Here is a 22,218-nt window from a genome sequence, read left to right on the forward strand (position 1 = left end):
CTTTAGCTGGACATGTAAATTCAAACCTATAATCCCAATACTCAGGAAGCTGAGTCAGAAGGACCATTTCAAGTTTGAGGCCAGCTTAGTTCTCTTTCAAAACGACAAACATCATCATCATCAACAACAACAACAACAACAAAAACAAAAACAACAACAACAACAACAACAACAAAACTATTCACTCACAAGCAAGCCCTCCTAACTCCAAAATTCTTTCTTTTCTCTTTTATGTTTCTGATGCAGGCAGAGCCCTATTATATGCCTTAGCCTTACCTAAAAATTTAGATGCCCTGCCTCACTCTCCTGAACGCCATGTGTGTTTGCTGCTAAGAGTTGTTTTTTTTTATCCAATCCTTTGAATGCGATGAGTACAGGCAACATTGAACTCATTGAGTTTTGTTGATTTGTTTGCATGTTTTTCAATAGTTGCTGGTAGATTAGTCTAGGTGCAAAGTCATGTTTTCTTTTACCTGAAGTGGTTTTGGTGCGAGCGGGACTCTGTCATTTGAAAGAGCTCACTACTACCAGTGTTTCAGTATTTTGTTTCCTGTTGTTTTTGCAGGAGCAAAATGGGCAGGTCTCTCATAAAGGTTTTATGATAAGGGAAAGAGCATTCATTCTTTTATGCTTGGTTGGATTGTCTGGACATCTAGGCTGTCTGGAATTTCCCTGTGTATATGTGTACATGAGCACAAAGTAGATACTTGCATGAACTATGTGGGTATGCTGAACCTCTTGCCATATCTTGTCCAGGTAAAGCAGTTTGTAACCAAAAATGCTGGTGGGATGCCCAGTGCTCACTGTCAGTAAATGTGATGTTCAGAGGGTTCCTAGTAAAGTCACAGGGCCTGGGCTTCATCCAGAAGCATCAGAATCTCCTTAACCCCTGAGCACAGCCAGCCCCAAGTGGCCCTGCTCATTGTACTCAAACCAAGGTCCATCTTGGGTGGATTAGGCAGATGCTGCATCCTCCTGGGGCAGAGCTGTCATGAGGAGCATGGACTTAGGATAAGATTAGAATTCAGAGTGTTACTGTATTTGATCATATCACATCTTGTGAAATGCCAAGAATATCTGTCTGTCCCCATCAAGGATATGCTGTTAAAGACTGATTACTGCCTAAGAATAGGAGTAAGTTTGCCCTTTGGAAGATACCAGCATGCCATCTTCATCAGGACTGCAGAGTTCAGGGCTTCCCCTAGGTCTGAGGCATAGAGACCTCCCCATCCGTCTCTTGTTTTCTTTCCCTCAGTGGATTATCCTGTGGCTCTCTTTCTTCCTCCAGCTCTTACTGTGAAGTAATTGTCACACTGACCTACAGAGCTCCAGTCCCATAAGCAGATTGGGTGCTGCTTACAGACTGGAACCACAGCACCCCATAACCCAGTGTGTGGTTGTTGTATAGAAATGTCCTCTTGTCCTTGAATCCTGCTGACGCCTGTCTTTGTCAAAAATCAAATATGAAAAGGAAAGGGAGTTTGGGTCGTAACTGTTACGGTTTTCCAATTTGGGTATATGCTCCCTTTCCGGGTTTGTGTGCAGAATGTCTGTTTCAGTACAGGCTGTGCTTCTGTCTTCCTGGAGAGCTACAAGAACGACACAGCCCACAGTCTGCATTGTGAATCTGCAGGTGCACACTTCTCCCTCTGTGCTCACAGTGATCCAGCAGGCATGTTACTAACCAATGCACAGGGCCCTCCTCCAGGGGCTTTACTCTTGCTTCCTGCTTGGTTCAGAGCTTCTGTGTGAGCTCCATTTGTCCTGTTGTTGGAGTAGAGTACATGCCAAGGGGTTAGACATTCACTTCCTTGATGTTCTTGCTAGTTTTTGGAACACCTGGCAATTGCTTCTGTTTTCTCCACTATAGCCTTGGCCAAGTGTCCAGTCTGTCCTCCATGCAAGGAGATGAAGTATCTGTCCCTCTGTGTTCCAGGTGCCATTTTTAGCTTTTGGGTTTGTTTGGGTTTTTGTTAGTTTGGTTGGTTGGTTGGTTGGTTTTTTGTTTTGTTTGAAACAGGGTCTCACAGGGAGATTCTGACTGGCCCAATACTCTCTATGCAGACAGACTAAGCTTGTCTTGAGCTCAGAGAGATTCTCCTTCCTCATGCCTCTTGAATTAAAATATGTGCACCACCACATACACCTGAGGTCCAGCAGAGTCTCTACAGGTCACCTACATTTCCTTCTCATTCCCATTACACAAAAGTGGAACAAGCCTACTTCACCTGTGCAGCAGGATCTGGCTTTGTTGATGGGGCAGATTTTTAGCACTTGTAGCCCCTACACTGGTCACCTGACATACCAGCCTTTCTCTAAAACGTGTCTCCCCTCAACCAGGCATCTGGGAAGTGCCTTTTGAGCAGAGTACTAAGATATATAGTAGTAGTAGCCCAGCATTTTTCTGTACAGAATCACCATTCACCAGGAAAAATGATTAAATTTACAGCTCAATTGGTACTGATCAGTAGAAATGAAACATGGAATACCCTTATGCATTCAACAGAAACAGTGGTCCTAAGAATTTTTTCATATACAACCAAGGGCATCAGCTTCATGCCGAGATCTTTGCACATGTGGGATTTTTCCAAACGTAAGATTTACTTTTTTTTTTTCTTAGCTGAGCAATTGATCATCTAACTACTGAACTAGTCAAGATGGGTAGGGTTGTGCTATTGTAACAAGCAGTCCCCCCAAAAATCACTGCATGGAGATAAGTAAGGTTCATTCCCCCTCAAGGATTGTGTCAATCAGTCCTATGAGTCACTAGTGTCCTGTAGCTGGGGGGGGGGTGGAGAGGAGCAGAAGGCTCTTGCTATTTTAAATGTTCCTTTTGTCATACTGAAGGAGAGTGATTCAGAAAGCCTTGCATCAGCAACCAAGTGTCTTTAACCTGTTCTTCCAGTGGGCCCACCAGCCCTTAGATGATAGAAAGCGTAGTCATAACACATACTTAGTCAGAGAAGAAAGGAAGCATTTGGTGAGCAGCGCTGACAACCACCCATCCTGGAAACATAGGTTAAGTCAGACACAGTGCCTCACGCTCATCCTCCCAGAATTTAGGAGACTGAGGCGGCAGAAGAGGCTTATAAATTCAGGAATGCCCTGTGCTACGTAGGAATTTCAGGGGAGCCTAGGTTATTGCATTCGATCTCATTAAAGAAAAACATGGCATTCAAATAAACCAATCCAAAACTAAAACAGAATCCCTTAAACAAACAATAGTTATAAGAGTCTGGCTATATTTTAAACAAACCACAAGTCTGGGTATTTAATGGAGTTGTCATGAAATGAAGAATAACTAGCTACTAGGGCCTATTAGTATCTCTGATATAGGCAGCCTATCCCAAACTCACATATCAGAGGCTAGAAGCCATCTGTAGGTTCAAGGTAAGAGAGTACAGGAGACTAGCCATCTATCCAAACTCCCTTTTTGAGGATCAGTAAAGGTAGGAGCAGTACAGGGTGGTCTATAAGCTCACAGCAGATAAGTGCGTGGCAGATCTACTGAAGGCCAGAGGGGAAGGCTCGCTCTTGACTCAGACAGTAGCTTTGACTGCAGTAGCAGTATTCATCCCTGCCTCTAGAAAGCCTACTATCCCTTGACAGGCTGGGCAGATGCTCTCCATGGCCCAGTCAGGTGTCCTGAGCTGCCCTCCATGCCAGGGGCCAATCAGATGCTGTCTGAGAAAAGGAGGTCACAGTGTCTGGCTGCAACAGGCACTGAAGCTCAGTCCGTCATACATGGCTGTAGAAAGTCTATTGAAAAGTTTTCTCTTTTAATCCAACTATTATTCAGCAATATACAATACAGTTTATAAACAACTGTATATCCTTGTTTCCAATTTTTATTTAAAAATAAATATTATTGACAGTGAATTTGAACTATGATGTTTCTTTTTAATCAAAGTGTCTCCAAAGAAATAATTTAATAAAAAAGGAAAAATCCCCCAAAGAAAATGTAAATTCAAAAAAAAATTTTTTTTCTAAACACAATAATCTCCTAAAAATATTTTACTTTGTCAGAAAGGCTTTGACCCAACATTTTTTACATACTATCCTCAGTACCTGCTTAACAGTTCGTGCAAAATGAAGATTCGGAGGGAATGTGGAGGAAAGAAAAATACATTGCCGTGAAGAACTTGGCGCCCCATGCACACCGCACGGCCTGCACCCCATCCTATTTGGAAACTTGATGCATAATTTTAAGTCTTCTAGATCTGTGTTACTTCCCCAAAAATATGATTTATTTAGTTTTGCATGGACTTCTTCATGCTTCCCTTAGTCCCTGTGTCCATGTGGCAAGGTGTCCTCCCAGGTTGCCTGCTGAGGTGTTACGGCTGTCAGTGCCCCAGGAGAGGGTGCAGGAACTTATGTAGTGCTAACAAGAGCAGAGAGAGCAGAGGGTCTGCACTGTAGCCTGGGCCGGTACCTGCAGGTGAAGAAAAAACAGACAGTCAACCTGAATCCTAAGAACCTGGATCCCGAAGGCAGTCCAGGACAGAGAGAGGCTTTCCTGGGCTTCTGAAAACACAGTAGGAAGCTAGAGGTTGCTTTTTTTCTGTTTCGGTTTAAAAGATGGAACAGATTGTTGTCAGACGTAAGTGCCTTTGCCCTGAGGCAGATGTGCTAAACTGTAGTTCAAAAGTCCAAGTCACAGTGCCCTATTTTACTAAAGAGAACCCGCTTCTTTGGTCCCCAGCACAATTGTTCAAAGTACCCTTGACACAAAGGCTCGCCTCCCTACTTCTTCTATGACGATGCCACATCTACACACCGTTCCAGCCTCCATGTCTCCTCTCCAACCTCCTTGCCTAAATGGCCCAGCTCAGCATCCACACAAGTCCTGTCTTAAATGGTTTGAGGCTTCCTTCCATAACCACGCTGTCAAGCCACTCCTTAAAGTATGGAGCTCAGGAATCACAGCCTGGAATGGGTTAATACTCAAGATCCTACAAACATGGCCCCATGTCCACATCTTTCTTCAATACCTAGGTCTTCCTCTGGACAATAACTCCATGCAGGTCTTCATCATTTCTCCTCTGGGCCACTTCTTGGCTCCTCACCTGTTCTCAAAGTGTCCAGATGTTGCAAAATCCTCCCTCTGTAGCCAGGGAAAGTGTCTCCAAGAGCCCCTGGTCCCTGAGCTACAAAATGCACTGCTTCTCCTGGGATTCTCTGCTCTTCTGCCTTGGTGCTGGAGATACCAATGATGGAAGCGACACAAATGCTGACTGCTACTCTATAAATTTCCCCTGGACTCCCAGCAGTCTGTTCGAGCTGCAACCTTGCACCTTAGAGGACTGTGGGAGGCTCTTCCACTGGAGAACACCAGATATACAGACAGTGGAGACTTAGCAAAGCTGCTACCTGGGCAGCTGGGTCCACTTGTCTCCATGACGTTAGAGGAGGGGCTTCCTCAGCAAGGCTGGGTCTGAGTGTGCAGTAGTACTCTTGACCTTAATGTGTAAAAGTACTGCCAATCTTTTCCTTTCTTTTTAGGTCCTGATATTAGGGTTTTTTTAATAGAAACTAATATATGAGAATTACATTTATAGCATTTCCACCCGTCCCTTCTCTCCCTCCCAATCCCCCAGGGTAGTCGAACTAGCTACCTCAAATTCATGCCTTCCTCAACTATCACTATCCCTTTCTGCATGTGGTGTGTCTGTGTGTCCTGCTGATTTTGTGTTGCTCAAATGTGATTGAACACGTGGGATTGAATAGCTGTTAAAGAACTCATCCTTGGAGAAAGTGGTTTCTCTTTATAAATTGACTATAGCTCTTCATTTAAGGGTGAGACTTTACGAGTTTCCCCCCTCTCTGTTACTATGTCATCTGGTGTTGCCACTGTGAAGGTTGTGTTTAGGTACGATTCCTTGTTACATATAGAAGACATAATCTCAGCAGGCATTCTGGTCCTCTGGTCTTTTCTGAGATGTTCCCTGAGTCTTGAATTATAGGTAGGAGGAGGAAGAGGAGGTGATGATGACATTCATTCATTTCATTATCATCCAAGATTATAGTTTTCATCCTAACTTCTCCATAAATGTTTTTCATCAGCCTTTGCTTTGATACAGCCCTATTATCCCATCCCACCCGAGTCTTCATTATTGCTGGCCTCCTCTAACTAATGCTCCTTCTATTTTCATCACAAATGGGGACACACACACACACACACACACACACACACACACACACACACAGGGGGTAGAGATTTAAAAATCTAGAAAGACATAATACTTGTTTTACTGAGTCTCGCTTATTTTGCTTAACACAATGGTGGCCAGTTCCAACTACTTTCATGAAAATATCATAGTTCCATCTGAATGAATTTGTATATATAATTCCATTTTCTTTACCTAGTCACCTCCGGAGCACTGAGGCTGATTCTGTGTCTTGGTGGTTGTGGCTAGTGTAGTAAACATGGACGTGTGTGTGTGGTAAGCTGGCCACCAGGTGCACACCTAGGCATGATTTAATTGGATCCTGTAATATTATTCTCTTGTCCAAACCATTTCCCCTACTCACTAATCCATCTTGCTCTGCGTGCACCTGAACGTGTCATCCTCCCTGTGAGAGGAGCTGAACGATTCCAGTCAGATTCTCCATGACTCTAGCTGCTCATATACAGATTGGAACTGGCTCACACTATGGAGTAAGGAGAAAGCAGTCTCTTTCTGTGTCCAGTCTCTCCAGAGCTTCTATTTCTGTGCACAACCCTGACCCCAGTTGACAAGTACAGGAAAGGACCCCATTCAGACATACTGGCCTTCAGATCTTAGTTTCTCAGACAGTTTCCATCCAGCCCTCCCACAATCTGGCCACTGCCTCTGATCATCACCAACAGAGAGAATCACAGTGCATCGATTGCTCTGAAGACTAGAGTCCTCCTCTCTACCTCCTCATTGTCACACACTGTTAGGAAGACAGATACAGTGATGGGTGAGTTGATGGATGGCTAATGGAAAACAATGGTGCAAATAGAACAACAGGGGATAGCTGTGCTTCTTGGGTGTATAGAGCTTTGGAGACCAGACATCCTGTGAGCCTTCCAATATCCAGATTTTGATCTTTACATTCTTACAAACCCTAGAGGTGACAGAAACAAACATGAGGGGTGTCTAAAAGCTGGTGCAGTTGTATACAGAATTTCAAACCATCAATGTATTCAGTAGCCAGAGAAGTAGACCATGGGTGTGTATGCCAGGCAGGGGATGGGTGGCTGGGTGGAACTCTGGGCACAGGAAGGGAAAAGAGATTTAAACTCTCTTCCAAGTACCCCATTAACTGTCACTGTCACTCTTACAGTCTTGCATGCTCAGGACAGAAAGTTTCCAGACTAAAAGCATAGCTTCATGGTCCATAGTATTCACAGAGGCCTGAGTTCAAACACCATTATGGGAAAAACAGCTTTCTACTCTGTACTGAGCCAACAATGGAAGCATCGGGGACAGGAGAATCACATGGTGGCTGCATAGGGTATAGCTTATGGAAAGTAGCAATCAAGGTCTGTAGGGTCTCCAATCTGGATATCTGCTTGGTGGCTGCAGTTGGGTTCCTAAACGTATCCTTCTTGATAACTGGTGGCGTGACCCTAGACAGCCTCCTTAACCCCTCTTGTTCTTGTATCATATACCAGAAAATTAGTATGTATGTGGCTGGCGTCACTAGACCGAGCTCTAGATTAAGCAATATTATAGAAATAAGCTGGAGAAATGGCCACTAAAAGCCTTTCCAGTCTCAAGCATGCACATCCTGTGATAGTGTCACCCCCCAATACACACACACACACACACACACACATACACACACACACACACACGTCCTGTTGTAGACAGTGGAATATCATGGGGTGAGATAAACAAAAGTGTACAGAGGGTTGTGAACCTTTGGATTGAACTGTCTAAGCCTGAGTCACCCTGCTGAAGGATGAGGCTCATGGGATGTCCTAGATGAGGTCCCCCTAGACCAATCAAGACCCAAGTGAATTGGCACCAACTGCCCAGATGAGCCCAGCAGAGACCAAGTGAGAAGTCCCTAAGCTGTGTAAATTCCTATGTTGTCACAGCAAAGTCACTGAGTTTTTAATGTCCTCTGTCACAGCAAAAAAAAAACAAAAACAAAAAACAAAAACAAAAACAAAAACAAAAAACAAAACACAAACAAACAAACAAAAAAACCCCATACGACACATAAACAAAGGAGACCCAAATAGTCACTGCCACCCAAGCAAGAGTTTCAGAAAAGGCCAGTGTAAGGCAGGAGTGTTGGACACCCCTGCAACCCTAATACTCGGGGCTCAGGGAGGAGGATCCACTTGAGCTACAGCATGGGTCCTTGTCTCCAAACAAACAAAAAACAGGATCTAGGACTATACCTCAGAGGGATAGCACTTATCCAAATGTGCAAGGCCCTAGATTTGATCCCTAGTACCACATAAATAAATATACATAACATTTTAAGGCTGGCAAGATGCCTAAGCATGCTTGAAAGCCTGGTGGCCTGAGTTCAATTCCCAGAGCCATGTAAAGGTGGAAAGGAGAGAACCAACTCCAAGAACAAACTTTGGCAGGCACAGTCTTAGCTGAAGAGAATTGAAGAACTAATTTTGTGAATGCCTTCCCCAGAGGAAACTTTTTCAACGTAAGCAAACTCTCTCCTCATCTACTTAGTTTTAAATCACCCCTGAATCTTAATGACCACGGGGTCATGTTCTTCAAGGGAGATTTCCTGTCTTGATGTCTAGCATAGGTCTACTCTGCATCTGGGGCCTGAGTCTCTACCTCCCAGACTTCCAGATGCAGCCAAAACTGTCCACTGCTGTCTGACAAATGCAACTTTGCTTGACCTTGGAGAGCACAGGTACACGATGCTGGAAAGGTGTATTTGGCTCAGCTGGGATGGACTCGCTAGTCTCTTCTAACACTCCTAGGACATGAGGCTGAAATGCTGAACCGATCAGATGCTAGCAGCCTCTTCATCTGTATCCTCCCTTTCAGAAGAGAACCAGGCACAGTGCTGGAGTACACACAAGCATATTAGTCATAATAAAGCTGGAGACTCAGGCAGCCTGGAAGGGTGAGGAAAGCCCTGGGAATCAGTCTGGCTGATTCATCTTCAACTCAAACCAGCGCTGCTACCTTGATCGTTCTTAATGAAGCTGAAGTGTCTTTGGCTTAAGATGAAGGTATCAGCTGAGAAATTAATGTTTATCACTTAGGTAGTGAGAAGGACAAGAGACACTCTGGAGCCGTTGAAAAGAGACTCTGAATCAGGGGTGGTAGCACATAATCTCAACACTTAGGCAGAAGGACTGAAAGTTCCAGGTCAGTCTGGGCTACACCCTGAGACCTGACACCACACTTGTGGCTACACACTTGTGGAAGGGGAAGAGGAGGAAGGGAAAAGAAGGAAGAGGAAGATAGAGAGGAAAAGGAAGTAAGGAGACAGAGGACGATTGGGAGGTGCAGATAATAAATAAATGTAATAAAGAAAAAAAACAAAATATGGTGAATATGGGTGAGTGCACACATGCATGCACACACACACACACATGCACACATGCACACATACACACACACATCCTCACATACACATACACACACATCCTCACACACACATACACACACTCATCCTTACACATACATACACACATCCTCACATACACACACACACATCCTCACACACACACATACACAATACAAACACATTCACACACACACACATCCTCATACACACACACACACACATATCCTCACACGCACATACATACACACATATCCTCACACACACACATACACGCACACACACATGCAAACACACGCGCGCGCGGGCGCATGCGTCTCAGTCTAAGCAGCCTTTCTATGGGAAGTTTCTCATTTCTATTTATCCAGCAACAAAAGATTTCTATAGACCTGTCAGAAAAGTGCCCAGAATTGTTGAAGTCATTTAATATCTTAATAAAGAAAAGGAGAAGGCTGTGTCGGAGCTTCCTCTTGATCCATGCTCTGCTCTCTGTGTAGAATCTAATCCTGGGAAAGAAGCTCTCCTGGTGGTGTACAGTTGTGATCTGAGGTGTCCCCGACATGGAATGAAAGCTTTGTTCGCAGGTAACCGTGTCATTTTGTAAGGTCTCGGAAACTTTTTGGTCAGGACTTAGTTGGAGGGAATCAGGTCACTTGTAGTGTGCTTGTGCTCACCCCTTTCTGCCCACCATGAGTTGAATAGTCTCACACTACCATGTGCCCCCATCATAACGCTGTGCCTCATTGTAGGCCCCAAACAACAGAGCCATGGACAGAAGACTTGGAAATGGAGCAGAGTAAAAATCCCTCCTTTTAAGTTGTTTGTATTGGCTATTTTGTCACAGTGACACAAGACTGTCTAACAGGGAACCTTGTGGGTACCCACATGTGAGCCTGGGGCATCAGGTCTGTATGGAACTAAAAAACGTCTTGGCCCAACCCCCTGTCTCTGCAGGCTGAGAGCTATGGTAAGGCCGGGGAAGGCTGATCTGCTCAACAGCTCACACACATTGTATGAGCTAGGGGCTTTTCAGAGTTGCTCGAACACTGCACTTTTCCCTTCTTTTTTTCCAGCCCTGAGAAGTATAAGCAGAGTTATGATATTTTTAGGTCAGCAAGCTGATTCTGGCTCGGGTGGCCTGAGTGGGCTGAAGCTCATTTTGCAGGCTGGAACTGCAGGCTTTGACTATTTGTGCCTCCCTCTGCAGAGCTCTGCAGAATGTGCACACATATAGTGCAGGCAGCAGGAGAGCTGGTCCAAAGGTTGGTACTGCCCAATCTCTCATAGGCAAAGTCATTCTAGCCTTCAACCTGGCTGTGATTTCCCGAGGACCCCTGGAGGGTATATTTGCAGCTGCTCCCTGCCCCCTTCTACTGAGCATACTATGGCCACCAAAGGCTGCTATGCACTTTGGGAGATCTAACCTGTCTTTGGAACAAAGATTTCTTGGCTAGAAAACTTTGGGACCCAAGCCAAGTCTGCTAGATGAGGGTCCTTAAGCGCTCATACTCAATTGGATCGCTTTCTTCTTTTGCAGCCTCTGTAGATGAAACAAAAGCCTAGCACGTGAACTTGAACCTCCATTCAATGCTAAAGAGAGATCCCTCCTTTTCTAAGACCTGCCTGAGGACCCTGTCACTCCTCGCTGTACCTCTCTCTGCTCTCTCTGAGAGCAGCAGACCAACCCCTCTACTGCCAAAGAAGAAGAAAAGGGCACGGGCAGCAGCCTGGTCAAGGTCAATGTCATGTTTCATCCAGAAACCTTGGCTGCTGCTAAGGCAGGCTGTCACTTGAGGGGGACTGGCCTTCAGTCTTCATCACAATCTCTCACTCCTACACTTCTGGCCTCTCTGGTCAAAAACCCTATTTTCTGGAGAACCTATTAACAAAGTGAGGCACATAGCCACATGAGGGCGGAGCCCGGATTGTAGAGAGATGGAGATCAATGTCCTTAGAGTCTCCAACAGAGGGTAAATTCTAATCTGACATGAAAATTAGGAGACTCCTATTATAAGCATACCAATTTTGGCAATGCCTGGGTACCAGCACCCCTGCCCCTACTTTTCCATTGAGTCTGACTGCCCTTCTCAGCAGGAATCTGCAAGTCTTTGACCTCATGACTACCAACCTGAGCCCAGGTGAGCTGCAAGCCACCAACCACCTTTGCCGCTGTGCATGGGCTGCTGTATATCCTTCCTCAGTCACAGTGCATCCTAACACCCTGCCATTCGTTAATGTCCAAGTTCACAGAGTCGGAGCCAGCTCTGGCTCAGAACCCAGAAGGAGCCTGGCTCAGATCCTACTAGGTCTGCGCTCAGCTGTGCGGTGGGCAGGTTCAGCCCCCTTCCCTGACCTGGAGCTGACCCTCCTGGCATGCCCAGTTCTCAGTTCCACTGATGGACTCTGCATGAGTCCAACTTGCTGCCGAGTGGGAAGATGGCACCATGCAAAGCGGCCTCCCCTTTTGACATTTTAATTAAAGCCTCTTCATGGATATTTATCCAAAGGGAGCCAGTGAGGAATAATTGAGCACTAAGGGAGTTTGTTTGGGTGGAATTCATTTCTGCTATAAAATTAATATATGCTGGCAAATGGCAAAAGCTAGAAGCACCTAACTAATGCTGTTGTGTCTTAAAGGAAGTACATATCTTTTAGAAAACAAAATGGCATGGGACCTGGAGACATAGACTGTGATTGAGATGTGGGCCTGTGCCCTTGGCTGGTGGCTTCCTGCTTCAGTCAGTTCCCCTAGCCCCCCACCCTACTCAGTGGATGAAGGCAAGCTGCTTCTAGAGTATTCGAGTCACTTATTATTACTGTGACAAAAATACCTGAATAAACCAACTCACAGAGGGGAGGACTTCCTTGGCTCGTGGTTTCAGAGGTGTCAGTCCACAGTCTGCTGGCTCATTGATTTGAGGCTGTAGGGAGGTAGAACACCATGGCAGAAGGGCACAATGGGGTAGGGGATGCCTCTCACCTCATAGCAGCCAGAAACAAAGAGCAAAGAAGAGTGCTGGGTGAAATGAAATATACCCTTCAATGCCACACACTCAGTGGCCGACTCCCTCCTACCATGATCTTCGTCTTCCTAACAAATCATTCAGCTATGAATTGAGCAATGGAGCTGGCAGCGATGCAGTTAGACTGGTGGAGTTGGTGGAGTTGGACTGTAGTGCAGTCACCTCCCAACAATGTCACCACCTGGGGACCAAGCCTTCAACTCATGAACATTTTTATATAGTGCCCAAACTTATCATAGGTGAGTGAAACATACCCACAGCGAAACCCCACAGTACAACTATGGGGTTGAACCATTTCTCTGCCACAGCTTAATGGTGGTCTTGGGTTTCTGAAACATTGTCCTCACTTCATTGCCACCACTGCCCTAATTGCTTCATGCATACCTGGAGAAGGCATCCTATGTTGCAGAGCCTTGATCAGATCCCCACTACAGAGGAAAAAAATACCACCTCAGTGCCACCATGAGAACCTCTTTTAATCATCCCAATATTATCATACTTCCAGCCATGTACACTGGTCCATGTACACTGGTTCATTGTCCGTGCCAGCACTCAAACTGAGCCAACCAATGAATTAACCAATTTTTCTGCTTCTCGTGGACTGATCCATACTTTGTCTTGACTGCATGCTGCCTCTGCCAGGGAGTCAGCCCCAATCATTAATGCACAGGAAGCCAAGCACCAATATCTCTACTATCTACATGGCCTGGAGCTTATTGGGTAGCTCAGATTAGTCTAATAATCCTTCTATATCAACCTTCTGAGTAGTGGGATTATAGATGTGTAACACACACACACACACACACACACACACACACATCTTAGAATGGAGAAACTAAAAATCAGTGAGGAGAAATAGCTTGCCTAAAGTTCGAGGTTTCCCGATAAATTATAGGTTACACAGTTAACTTTGAGTTTCAGGTAAACAGTGGGCAGTGCCTAGTGCCAGCTACTCCAGACAGTTCATGCGCAACCCTTACATCAAGGTACCACTAACTGTCTGCTGGAGGCCCAAGTTTAATGAAAAGTCCTCTGTCTTTATTTAATACAGATAAAGGCCTCTCAGGCTGCATATCTTCTATCTACACAGTGGACTACAGCCACCACCAAAGAACAGAATGTCATTTCCCCCACTTGTGACAAGGGGAGCCCAGCCTGACTTCCAGGACAGGAGTTGGGAGGTGTTTTCCTCCTGAATTTTAACATATTTCCATTGTTTTCTTGTTTCATGCTAATTTTACAGAATAATGGGTTTCATTTAACATTTTCTGCATTGTCGGTATTGGAACCTAGTGCTTTTCCACTAAGCTACACAGCAGCCCCTCACTTGGCGCTTCTAGGCAGGTGTTCTACCATTGAACAATACCCCCAGCCCCTCTCTGGTGCATTCTAGGTAAGTTCTTCAACACTGAGTCACACCTAAGTCCCTCACTGGGGATTTTAGGCAGCTGCTCCACCACAGAGCCACATGTAGCCCAGGCAGGTGCTCTACCAATAAACCAAACTTCCAGCCCCTGACTAGGGATTCAAGGCAGGAGTACTAGCACTGAACCATAACTGCGGCCCCTCACTGTGGCTTCTAGGCAGGTGCTCTACCCATCAATCCACACCCTAGCCCCTCTCTCACTGGTGGAGTCTATCACTGAGCCAAGCCCTCTGGCTTTATTGTGGCATCGTCACACATTCATATAACACACTTTCTCCGATGGCCGACTCAGTTGATGGGCCTTTGCCAGCGTATTTATTTCAAAGCAGTCACTTTCTTCATAGCCAGGTGGCTATGGGCAGTGGCCAACCAGCTTAGCAGCTGAGCATGCTGGGGCTGCCTTTCTGTGTGGGGGCCAGTCCTCATCTGGAGAGATCCCACACCCAATCTGTTTTGATTTGATACTGTCTGGGACCATGCAATGCTAATAGGCACCCACAATATTCTTAGTGCTTAGAAATTTACTCTGCCCTTTGTGAGAATTCTCTCCTTTGGCCCACTCACAGTGGCCTTAGTAACTGGAACCCATTTTTTTCCTTTTATGGATAAGTCCTAGAATTAGTGACTTAACTAACATTGCACAGCTGCAGGATGCCAGCAGAGGGTTATAGCCACTAGTTTCCTGGTATCTGTGAATTCCAGGCTCTCTAGCTGGCTAGAACTTCTGAATCCTCTCCAGGAGACAGTTTTTCACCTGCCCCCTCCTTCCTTTGCGTGGATCAAAGTAGATTCCCATGAGGAGACTAGTTGTGTGCACTCATTTCTTTTGGCCCCATCCAGTCTCTCAGGAATGACTTTCTCATTGTCAGATCACCCTTTAGACTCTAGAAAATACCTACCTCCTCCTGCTGAGCCCAGAGGCCCCATAAGAATATTCCAAAACTCTCTCTCCTCTGTTGGGCATTGCTGCTGTACCGCCCCCTTGCACAGCTTCTCACTGTATCAGCTCTCATCTGGAAACAGTCTCATTCTAGTTCCATCCTCTGTGCCCCACACTCACCTGTCTCCCCGCTCCCAGGACTTCCCTCTGGGTTGCAGGTTACAGACTCCCCTTGCCCCAAGGACTCTAGCACAAATTCAGTTTCCTCTAGGCTGCGAGTGGGCAGCTGTGGGTGTATTTACTTCCCGACATCTATGTCTTATGCCAGAGGCTGAGAGAGGGGAGACTATGACTCAGCTGTGTGTCTCCCTGATTCTTTGCATGCTGCCTGCAGCGTGAGATCCAGTGTTTGCAGGGCAGATGGTTAAACACTTTCGTTCTCCCCAAATGCCCACTGTGCAGAGTGGCTGGATGCCCCACACACAGCCTCCACCTAGGGCTAATAACACTTCCCACATCCTCAGGGAGGCAGTCTCAGTAACCTGACCTGAATATGGATCTGAATGGGACTCACATCTGTCTCTCACACAATTTCCTCAGACTCATTTCAACTTCTTCCACTCGTTTCTTTCTTTAATGTGTCCTATCATGCAACATGCCTTACTACAAGCTGTTCCAAGTCCCTTCAATAGAACATCATGTATTGATGTGTGTAATATATTTGTAGGTTTTGTCTACTTCCTTTTGTCTACATATATATATATAAATTATATATAATTTTAATTTGTGCACACATTTTAAATGTAATTTGGGTCATATCAGTTGTATTTAATATACTGAAGTAGTAGAATTGTTTCTCTCAAACTAATTACTACATGAAAGCAAAACACAACAACCAGAAGGCTGGCAAGAGACTGATGCATCTCAATGGTAGAGCACCCGCCTAGAAAACCCCAGTGCAAGGCTAGGGGTGGAGTTCAGTGGCACAATGCTTACCCTGAATGTAGGCTCTAGATCCCAGCACTACAGTAAACAAACATGCAAACATAAATATACTTATTAAAAATAAAACTAATGGAAGCTGGCGGTACACCACAGTTTATAGGGTTTCAGGGAACACGATCTGGGAACACCTGCTCTAGGTGACCTGAGTCTACTTCCCAATGTGAAATGTGCACTTGTGGACTCTGGTGTGCTTACGTGCTCATTTCACTGACTACAGAGTAGAGCTAGGGTGATGGAGAAGAGTGTCTAATCCTCCCTGAAGCCCATTTCCATTCAAGTTGTCTGGTGTTCTTGTCTCCTGTTTCATGGCCCTTTAGTCAGACTATCTAAGAGTCAGGCACAAAATGAGCAGGTTCTCAATGCTTGCTCAATTCAGGCTGCTAAGCAACAGCAGAGGTCCTTACCCCCAGCCTCCCTACACTTCGCCTTAGAGCCAGGACTGATAATCACCTAACGTGGTATTGGTCACAGGGTAGAGAAGAACAATCAGTGACCGGAACAATCAGCCTTACCAGGTCTGTCTTCCTATTTACAATTCCCATCTGTCTTCTGCCTCAAGGATACCTGAACACTATTTCTCACTGAGGACTTTACCTTTAGAAATGTAATTTGGCCAAAATGGCTAATGCATTTTAATTGCAGAGGGATAGTGCTTGGAAAATTGTATAACATGTGTTCATTAAATAAAATCAGTGCCAAGGAACTGCCCAGAATGTGTCATGCATTAAAATATGACTCTAGAATAGAACACCCCATGAAATATGCCCTTGTGTATTTTCTTGTTACATTAATTTTTAAAGCAAGTGCAGTTCATCCATTTGCCTAGAGACTGGATATACGTCTGAGAAGACAAACCTACAGTATCATTTGATGATCATCAAGAAGCCTGGGGCCAGGCTCTGTTCCCCAGATAACTTAGTGTCCAGTCACTGGAGGGTACATGACATCTGTTCCAGAAAGCTGGCGGCGACCTGTGGACTGGCTGTGCCTCAGCTCTATCTACTGTATTTAGTGGTTCAGAGGTGGACGCAGAACATGGACTGACATGGCATTCTGGTCCTACCACTGCCTGGGACCTCTCTTTCCAAGGCATCTCTCACGGTATGTTTGCCAGGAATTCCACACCCAGACATGTCGCCAGCCCCAACGCACCCATTGAGCAAGGTTTACCTGGTCCCCAAATCATCCATCTTCCCATCCATCATTTATTCACAGATCCACTTGCCCTTTTATCTAGCCCCTTTCAACCAGCTACACATCCTTTCCAACATCCTTCTTCCTACCTTCCCAGCAGCTACTTTTCACATCCATTTTCAGTCCACTCATCTGTCCTCGTGGAGACAACCACATCCCCTTTTTGGATTTGAAATGTTTCTGCCCCAATGGGTGAAAAGGCTTGGTCCTCAACTGGTAGATCTATTCATGGAGAGGTGACTAGATCGTGAGGGCTCTGATCTCAACTGTGGGTTACTCCATCGATGGATTCCTAATTTGATGGTATTATTGGGAGGCTATGGACATTTTTGGAGTTGGGCCCTGGCTGGAGTTAAGCTACTAGAGGGTTGTTTGGGGGGGGGACTATATATTATGCCTAGGTCTTAGTGGCCTCTTTGCTTCCTGGCTGACACGAGGTGAGCAATTGTGTTCCAACATATGCTCCCACCACAGTGTTCCGTCTCACCTTGGACCCACAAGTCCAAACTTTTGAAACTATGAGCCCTATGAAATGAAAATTTCTTTAATTAAATTGCTGTGTTCGGTATTTGGTTGAGGCAAGGAAAAATATAAATCCTCCCTCTACTCATTCACATGTTTTACTACCTACTAATTTTTCTGTCCAGTCCTGATACACTTAACCATTCATCCATTCATGTTTCCATCCATGTATCCATCCATCCACCTTCCCGCTTACCCATCTGTCTACACACACACACACACACACACACACACACACACACACACACACACACACACACACACACACCATTATCATCATCATCCCTTCCCACCAATTTCATCCTCCTAGCCATCATTCCATCCACTCACCCATCCTCATGACCACATTATCTCATGTGCACCCATTTACATATCCTTTCGTCGGCTTACCTGCCATCTGTCTGCTTTTCCATCCACTCACTCCACCTCTCGTGCAGACATCCATCTACCTATTGCTCTAACTAGTCCACACACTGTCCTCTCTCTCGGCACTGTTTTCTCTGAGCTGCATTGCCTAGCTCTGTCTCCACACTGTCTGGAGCCCCAATCTCCAAAGGACCCTGCCTTCTACTCTGTTTTCTCGACTGCATGACCTTCAGAGAAGAGCAAAAACAAACAAACAAACAAACAAACAAAACCCCAAAAATACAAAAACCTAAAATCTTACAGTTTGATCTTATTTAACCAGTGAGCTCTTTCTGACTTTTTGCTTTCCTTTCAGAGCCAAATTAACCCTTTATAAGGCTTGGTCAGGTACCCCCACCAACTCATCTTTAACTCTCCAAAGAAAGTCAAGTGTTAACTTCAAACACAGCAAGCATTAATAATGTGCTTGAAAGGAGAATGCCTGAAGAGAAAAGGGGTTGAACTTCCTTCTGGCCTAGCTTACAAAGCCCCTCCAGGCACCATCCTGAATTACTCCTCCTTGGGGGTCTTCCGAGGTCATCAGAGCTCGAGCCACCATCCCCACTCTGCTGATGACAAGAATGGATAAATGCAGAAGTCAGCTCACTGCATTCCCACAGCCCTTTGTAGGACTGAGATCCTTATTTCTGCATCTCTGAGGGCCTCTCCCTTGAACTGTCCCCTGAACATCAAGCCTTGTCTCCAACATTTTTAGCTGCTGAAGGTCTTCCTAATGATCTTTCTTTAATATGGCATTAGCTTCATGAAGTTTACCTGGTGTATAGGAGGGAAAGGAAGCTCATGAGGTAAGTCTCACATTGGGGTTCCTTTCAAGCATTTTAGGTGATCGAGATACTCACTGCCATTCTCACACAAATTTATGATGACAAAAGTCAACATCTCCTAGTATTTCCTATGTGCTGGACTTGGTGCTCTGTAAATATCCCATGTTGACTGATCTTCACTGCTGAGAGCATTTGAAAGTTTCTGAGAGACTGGTGATTCTAACCTCTGGATGTGTCTGCGAGAGCAGTTCCAAAGGGGATTGATTAGGGGAAGAAGACCCATCATAATTGTGGGTGTGCTGAAGATCTCCATGAGATAAGCAGAGAAGAATCCCAGCTGAGTAAAGAAATCCCATCTGAATACAAGAATCCCCCCTTTTCTCTGCTTCTTCACCCACCAAAAACAACTACATTAGTTATTTTTCTATGACTGTGCTAAAATACCATAACTGAAACAACTTATAAAAGAGTTTATTTGGGCTTATGGTTCTAGAGGATTATGATCCACGATGGTAAATTGGAGGCAGCAAAGCAGCAGCATCTAGATGCTGAGATCAGAAGCTGAGAGTCCATATCCCAATTCATAAGCAGGAGTCAGAACATGAACTAAGAAAGATTGGAGCACAGCTTTGGAACCACAACACCCAGTACCAGTGACATAGTTTCTCTAGCAAGACCATACCCCGAGATCTACCCAATCAGCACTACCAACTGGGGATCAAGTATTTAAATATTTGTGCCTATAGGGTTATTTTCATTCAAACCAGAACATGAAACAGTGCCTCTGAAACTGAGCTAAAAATAAATCCTTCCTTGTTTCTCATTGTGAATATTAACAGATGACTTCCTCTGATGCAGTCGGCTGCCCTCCAGCCTAGGACCTGGTTCTACACAAAGGATAACAGAGAAGAAACCTGCTCATGGCAGTGATGAAGCCATGATTCCAGTCCACAAAAGTGGGTATATCAGAAGGAAACATATTGCTGAAGAAATGGGAATGATTAAAATGTCAGGGGAACCAATGAAGTGGTCACATGTGGTAGTGGATGCCACTCCCTCCGAGCTGTCCTAGCATTTGCTGGATTTGTGCTTTGAGTCTTCCACTGGGATAAGCAAGATGAGCATCATGGACAACATGCAAAAGAACCAACTGATCCAAGTCTCTTCCCCGCCCCCACTCCCAAAGAGCATGGGATGGGAAGTCTGATGCTAGTAAGACATGTCCGGTAATAATCAGCCTTCAAAAACTCCTGAGTAGTTGGAACATTGTGGCAGTCCTCTGACTCTATGACTGGCCACTTCTGGAATGGATGGAGAAGGACCCTTGAGCATGGAGTAGGGAAGAACTTCTGAAATGTCCACTTTGGCTTCCATTATGGTTTGATGTGAAATGTTCTCAACTTGGTTATCAACTGGTGACACTGTCTGGAGGTTGAGGAATGGAACCCGTGGGATGGGCAACATAGCTGGAGGTGGTAAGCCAGCGAGATCAGGCCTTGGAGGATTATATAGCCCAGCCCTACTTCCCATCAAATCTCTTTCCTTCCTGGTGGGTACTGTGTGAGAATCCACTGCCGCCACAAATAGAGCCCCCAGCTACCACACCTTCCCTGCCTTGACTGACTGAACCCTCTAAAACTCTGAACATGAATGATGCTTCCTTTCTTTCAGATGCTGTTGTCCAATTTGGGATGGTGATGAGCAAAGTCACTGGCACAGTTTCTTATAGTGAACAGACACCTAAGAGAAAGTCCACTAGCAGAGGAGCAAACGCAGCCAATTTTAGCCTGTCTAAAGTAACTTTGATGATTCATCCTAGATGGTGATAATGACAGAACAGAAAATTCAATCATTTCAAAGATTAGTCTCCATCTGAGCATGTTGTTGGGGACAGGTCTATGTCTCAGGGGCCATTGCATGGATGGCATAGGGAGGCTTCAGCCTCATGCCACAGCAAGTTACTGAGGGCTTTCCCCTTGCTAAGTGCCTCCCTCAGTCTGCCCCATCACTTAATGCTCCACATCAGCCAAACCCTAACCTTGGAGGAGCCAAAGGGGGTGATCCACATTGGTATTTACATGATCCTCTTTCCTTACATTATGAAAGCGATCAGACTCATTTCCCAGGAAGCACCACTCTGAGGAAGGTCCTCCCTAAGAAATAGATAGGAATAGGGAGGGAGTATAGAATTTTCTCATTCTCAACTTCCCTGTAGCCATTACAGAAGACCAAGTGAAACTTCATATTTCTGTGGAAGAGTTTATTTAAGAGCTCCATGGGAAACATCATCAGAGCACCAGAGAACAGAACAGATAATACCACCACCACCACCACCACCACCACCACCACCACCACTACCACCACCACCACCAACAACAACACCACTACCATCACCACCACCACCACCACCACCACATTGTGGTGCAAAAATATCTTAAAGCCTTGCTAGCATCCCCATAAAGCTGCAGGGTTTAGACCATAAGCAAGGCCTTGCCACTGTACGAATGGAGCAGGACTAATCAATATCATATTACAGAAGCACTTGACCTCATTTATCCCTGCGGATGCTTGGGGAATCCTTAACATTCAGAGCTTTAAAAATGTGCTCCCGGTGTGTTTAATGAGAGGTTCCTTCGTGGTTTGGCTCCTGGTGACATTTAGAAAGTCTGGTGCTTGGCTCTTCTCTTGGGGGCTGCCATTACTGTGGATGAAAGGGTCTGAACTCCAGCAACAAACTGGGGGAAGAACTGTGTTCTTGGGGATGAAGGAAGACAGTCAGAGAGAGAACTGCTGCTGACAGTAGAGCAGACAGTGGCAGGCACACATGCTCAGTAAAAGACAGATATAACTGAATAATCATTACACTGCAGGAGAAGCTGCTCTTTCTTGGGATCTGTGATGTCAAGAGAGAAAGGCTGGGCTGTGAGCTGACTGGCTGCTTATGTGTGGATGTGAAGGACAACACCATTCCAATTCAAGCAGCCTACATAGTCCACCCCAGGAATCTGGGTGGGGAGCTATGGGAGAATCTAGGACACGTCAGGGCATCACCTAAGCTAAGAGGACACCATCCCTAACTGACTCAAGCCTGGAAAGAATCTGCCTACAGGGAACTTCTCCTGATTGTGTCAACAGTCCATGGCTGCCATTTCTGGTCCCCACTCAAAGGAAGCATGAGGCTGGGCTGGGAAGAATCCCAGTGGCTGAGAGAAAGAGAGTCTCCCATCACTTATAAGATGTCACCATGCTTTGGGAATATGTAGATGTCTCTTGTCAGCTGTGACTCTCCACAACTTCTTTCACAGGTTCCTTTCCTTTTTTTTCTTTTTTTTCTCCCTCAGGGTGTTCAGTGATTCCCTCCCTCTTCTGAGGACACCCTTTGCCAGGCTGATTTCCTCCTGCCCAAACTGAAGTTCTTATAGCACATCAGAGCTTTAGGGATGAGCAGAT

The 22,218-nt window shown here is 45.4% G+C and overlaps 1 protein-coding gene across 1 annotated transcript in view; it reads right to left on the minus strand.

The window, feature by feature from the left end:
- Positions 1-2,874: 2,874 nt before the first annotated feature.
- Positions 2,875-22,218, minus strand: part of Vstm2b (V-set and transmembrane domain containing 2B) — a 29,551-nt gene continuing 10,207 nt past the window's right edge. Inside the window, exon 6 of the mRNA XM_032893811.1 lies at positions 2,875-4,432. Within this exon, the coding sequence (XP_032749702.1) occupies positions 4,344-4,432 (89 nt within the window). The 3' untranslated portion in view covers positions 2,875-4,343. The remainder of the gene's footprint in view (positions 4,433-22,218) is intronic.

Source organism: Rattus rattus, chromosome 2, assembly GCF_011064425.1.
Source record: "Rattus rattus isolate New Zealand chromosome 2, Rrattus_CSIRO_v1, whole genome shotgun sequence".
Classification (NCBI taxonomy): domain Eukaryota; kingdom Metazoa; phylum Chordata; class Mammalia; order Rodentia; family Muridae; genus Rattus; species Rattus rattus.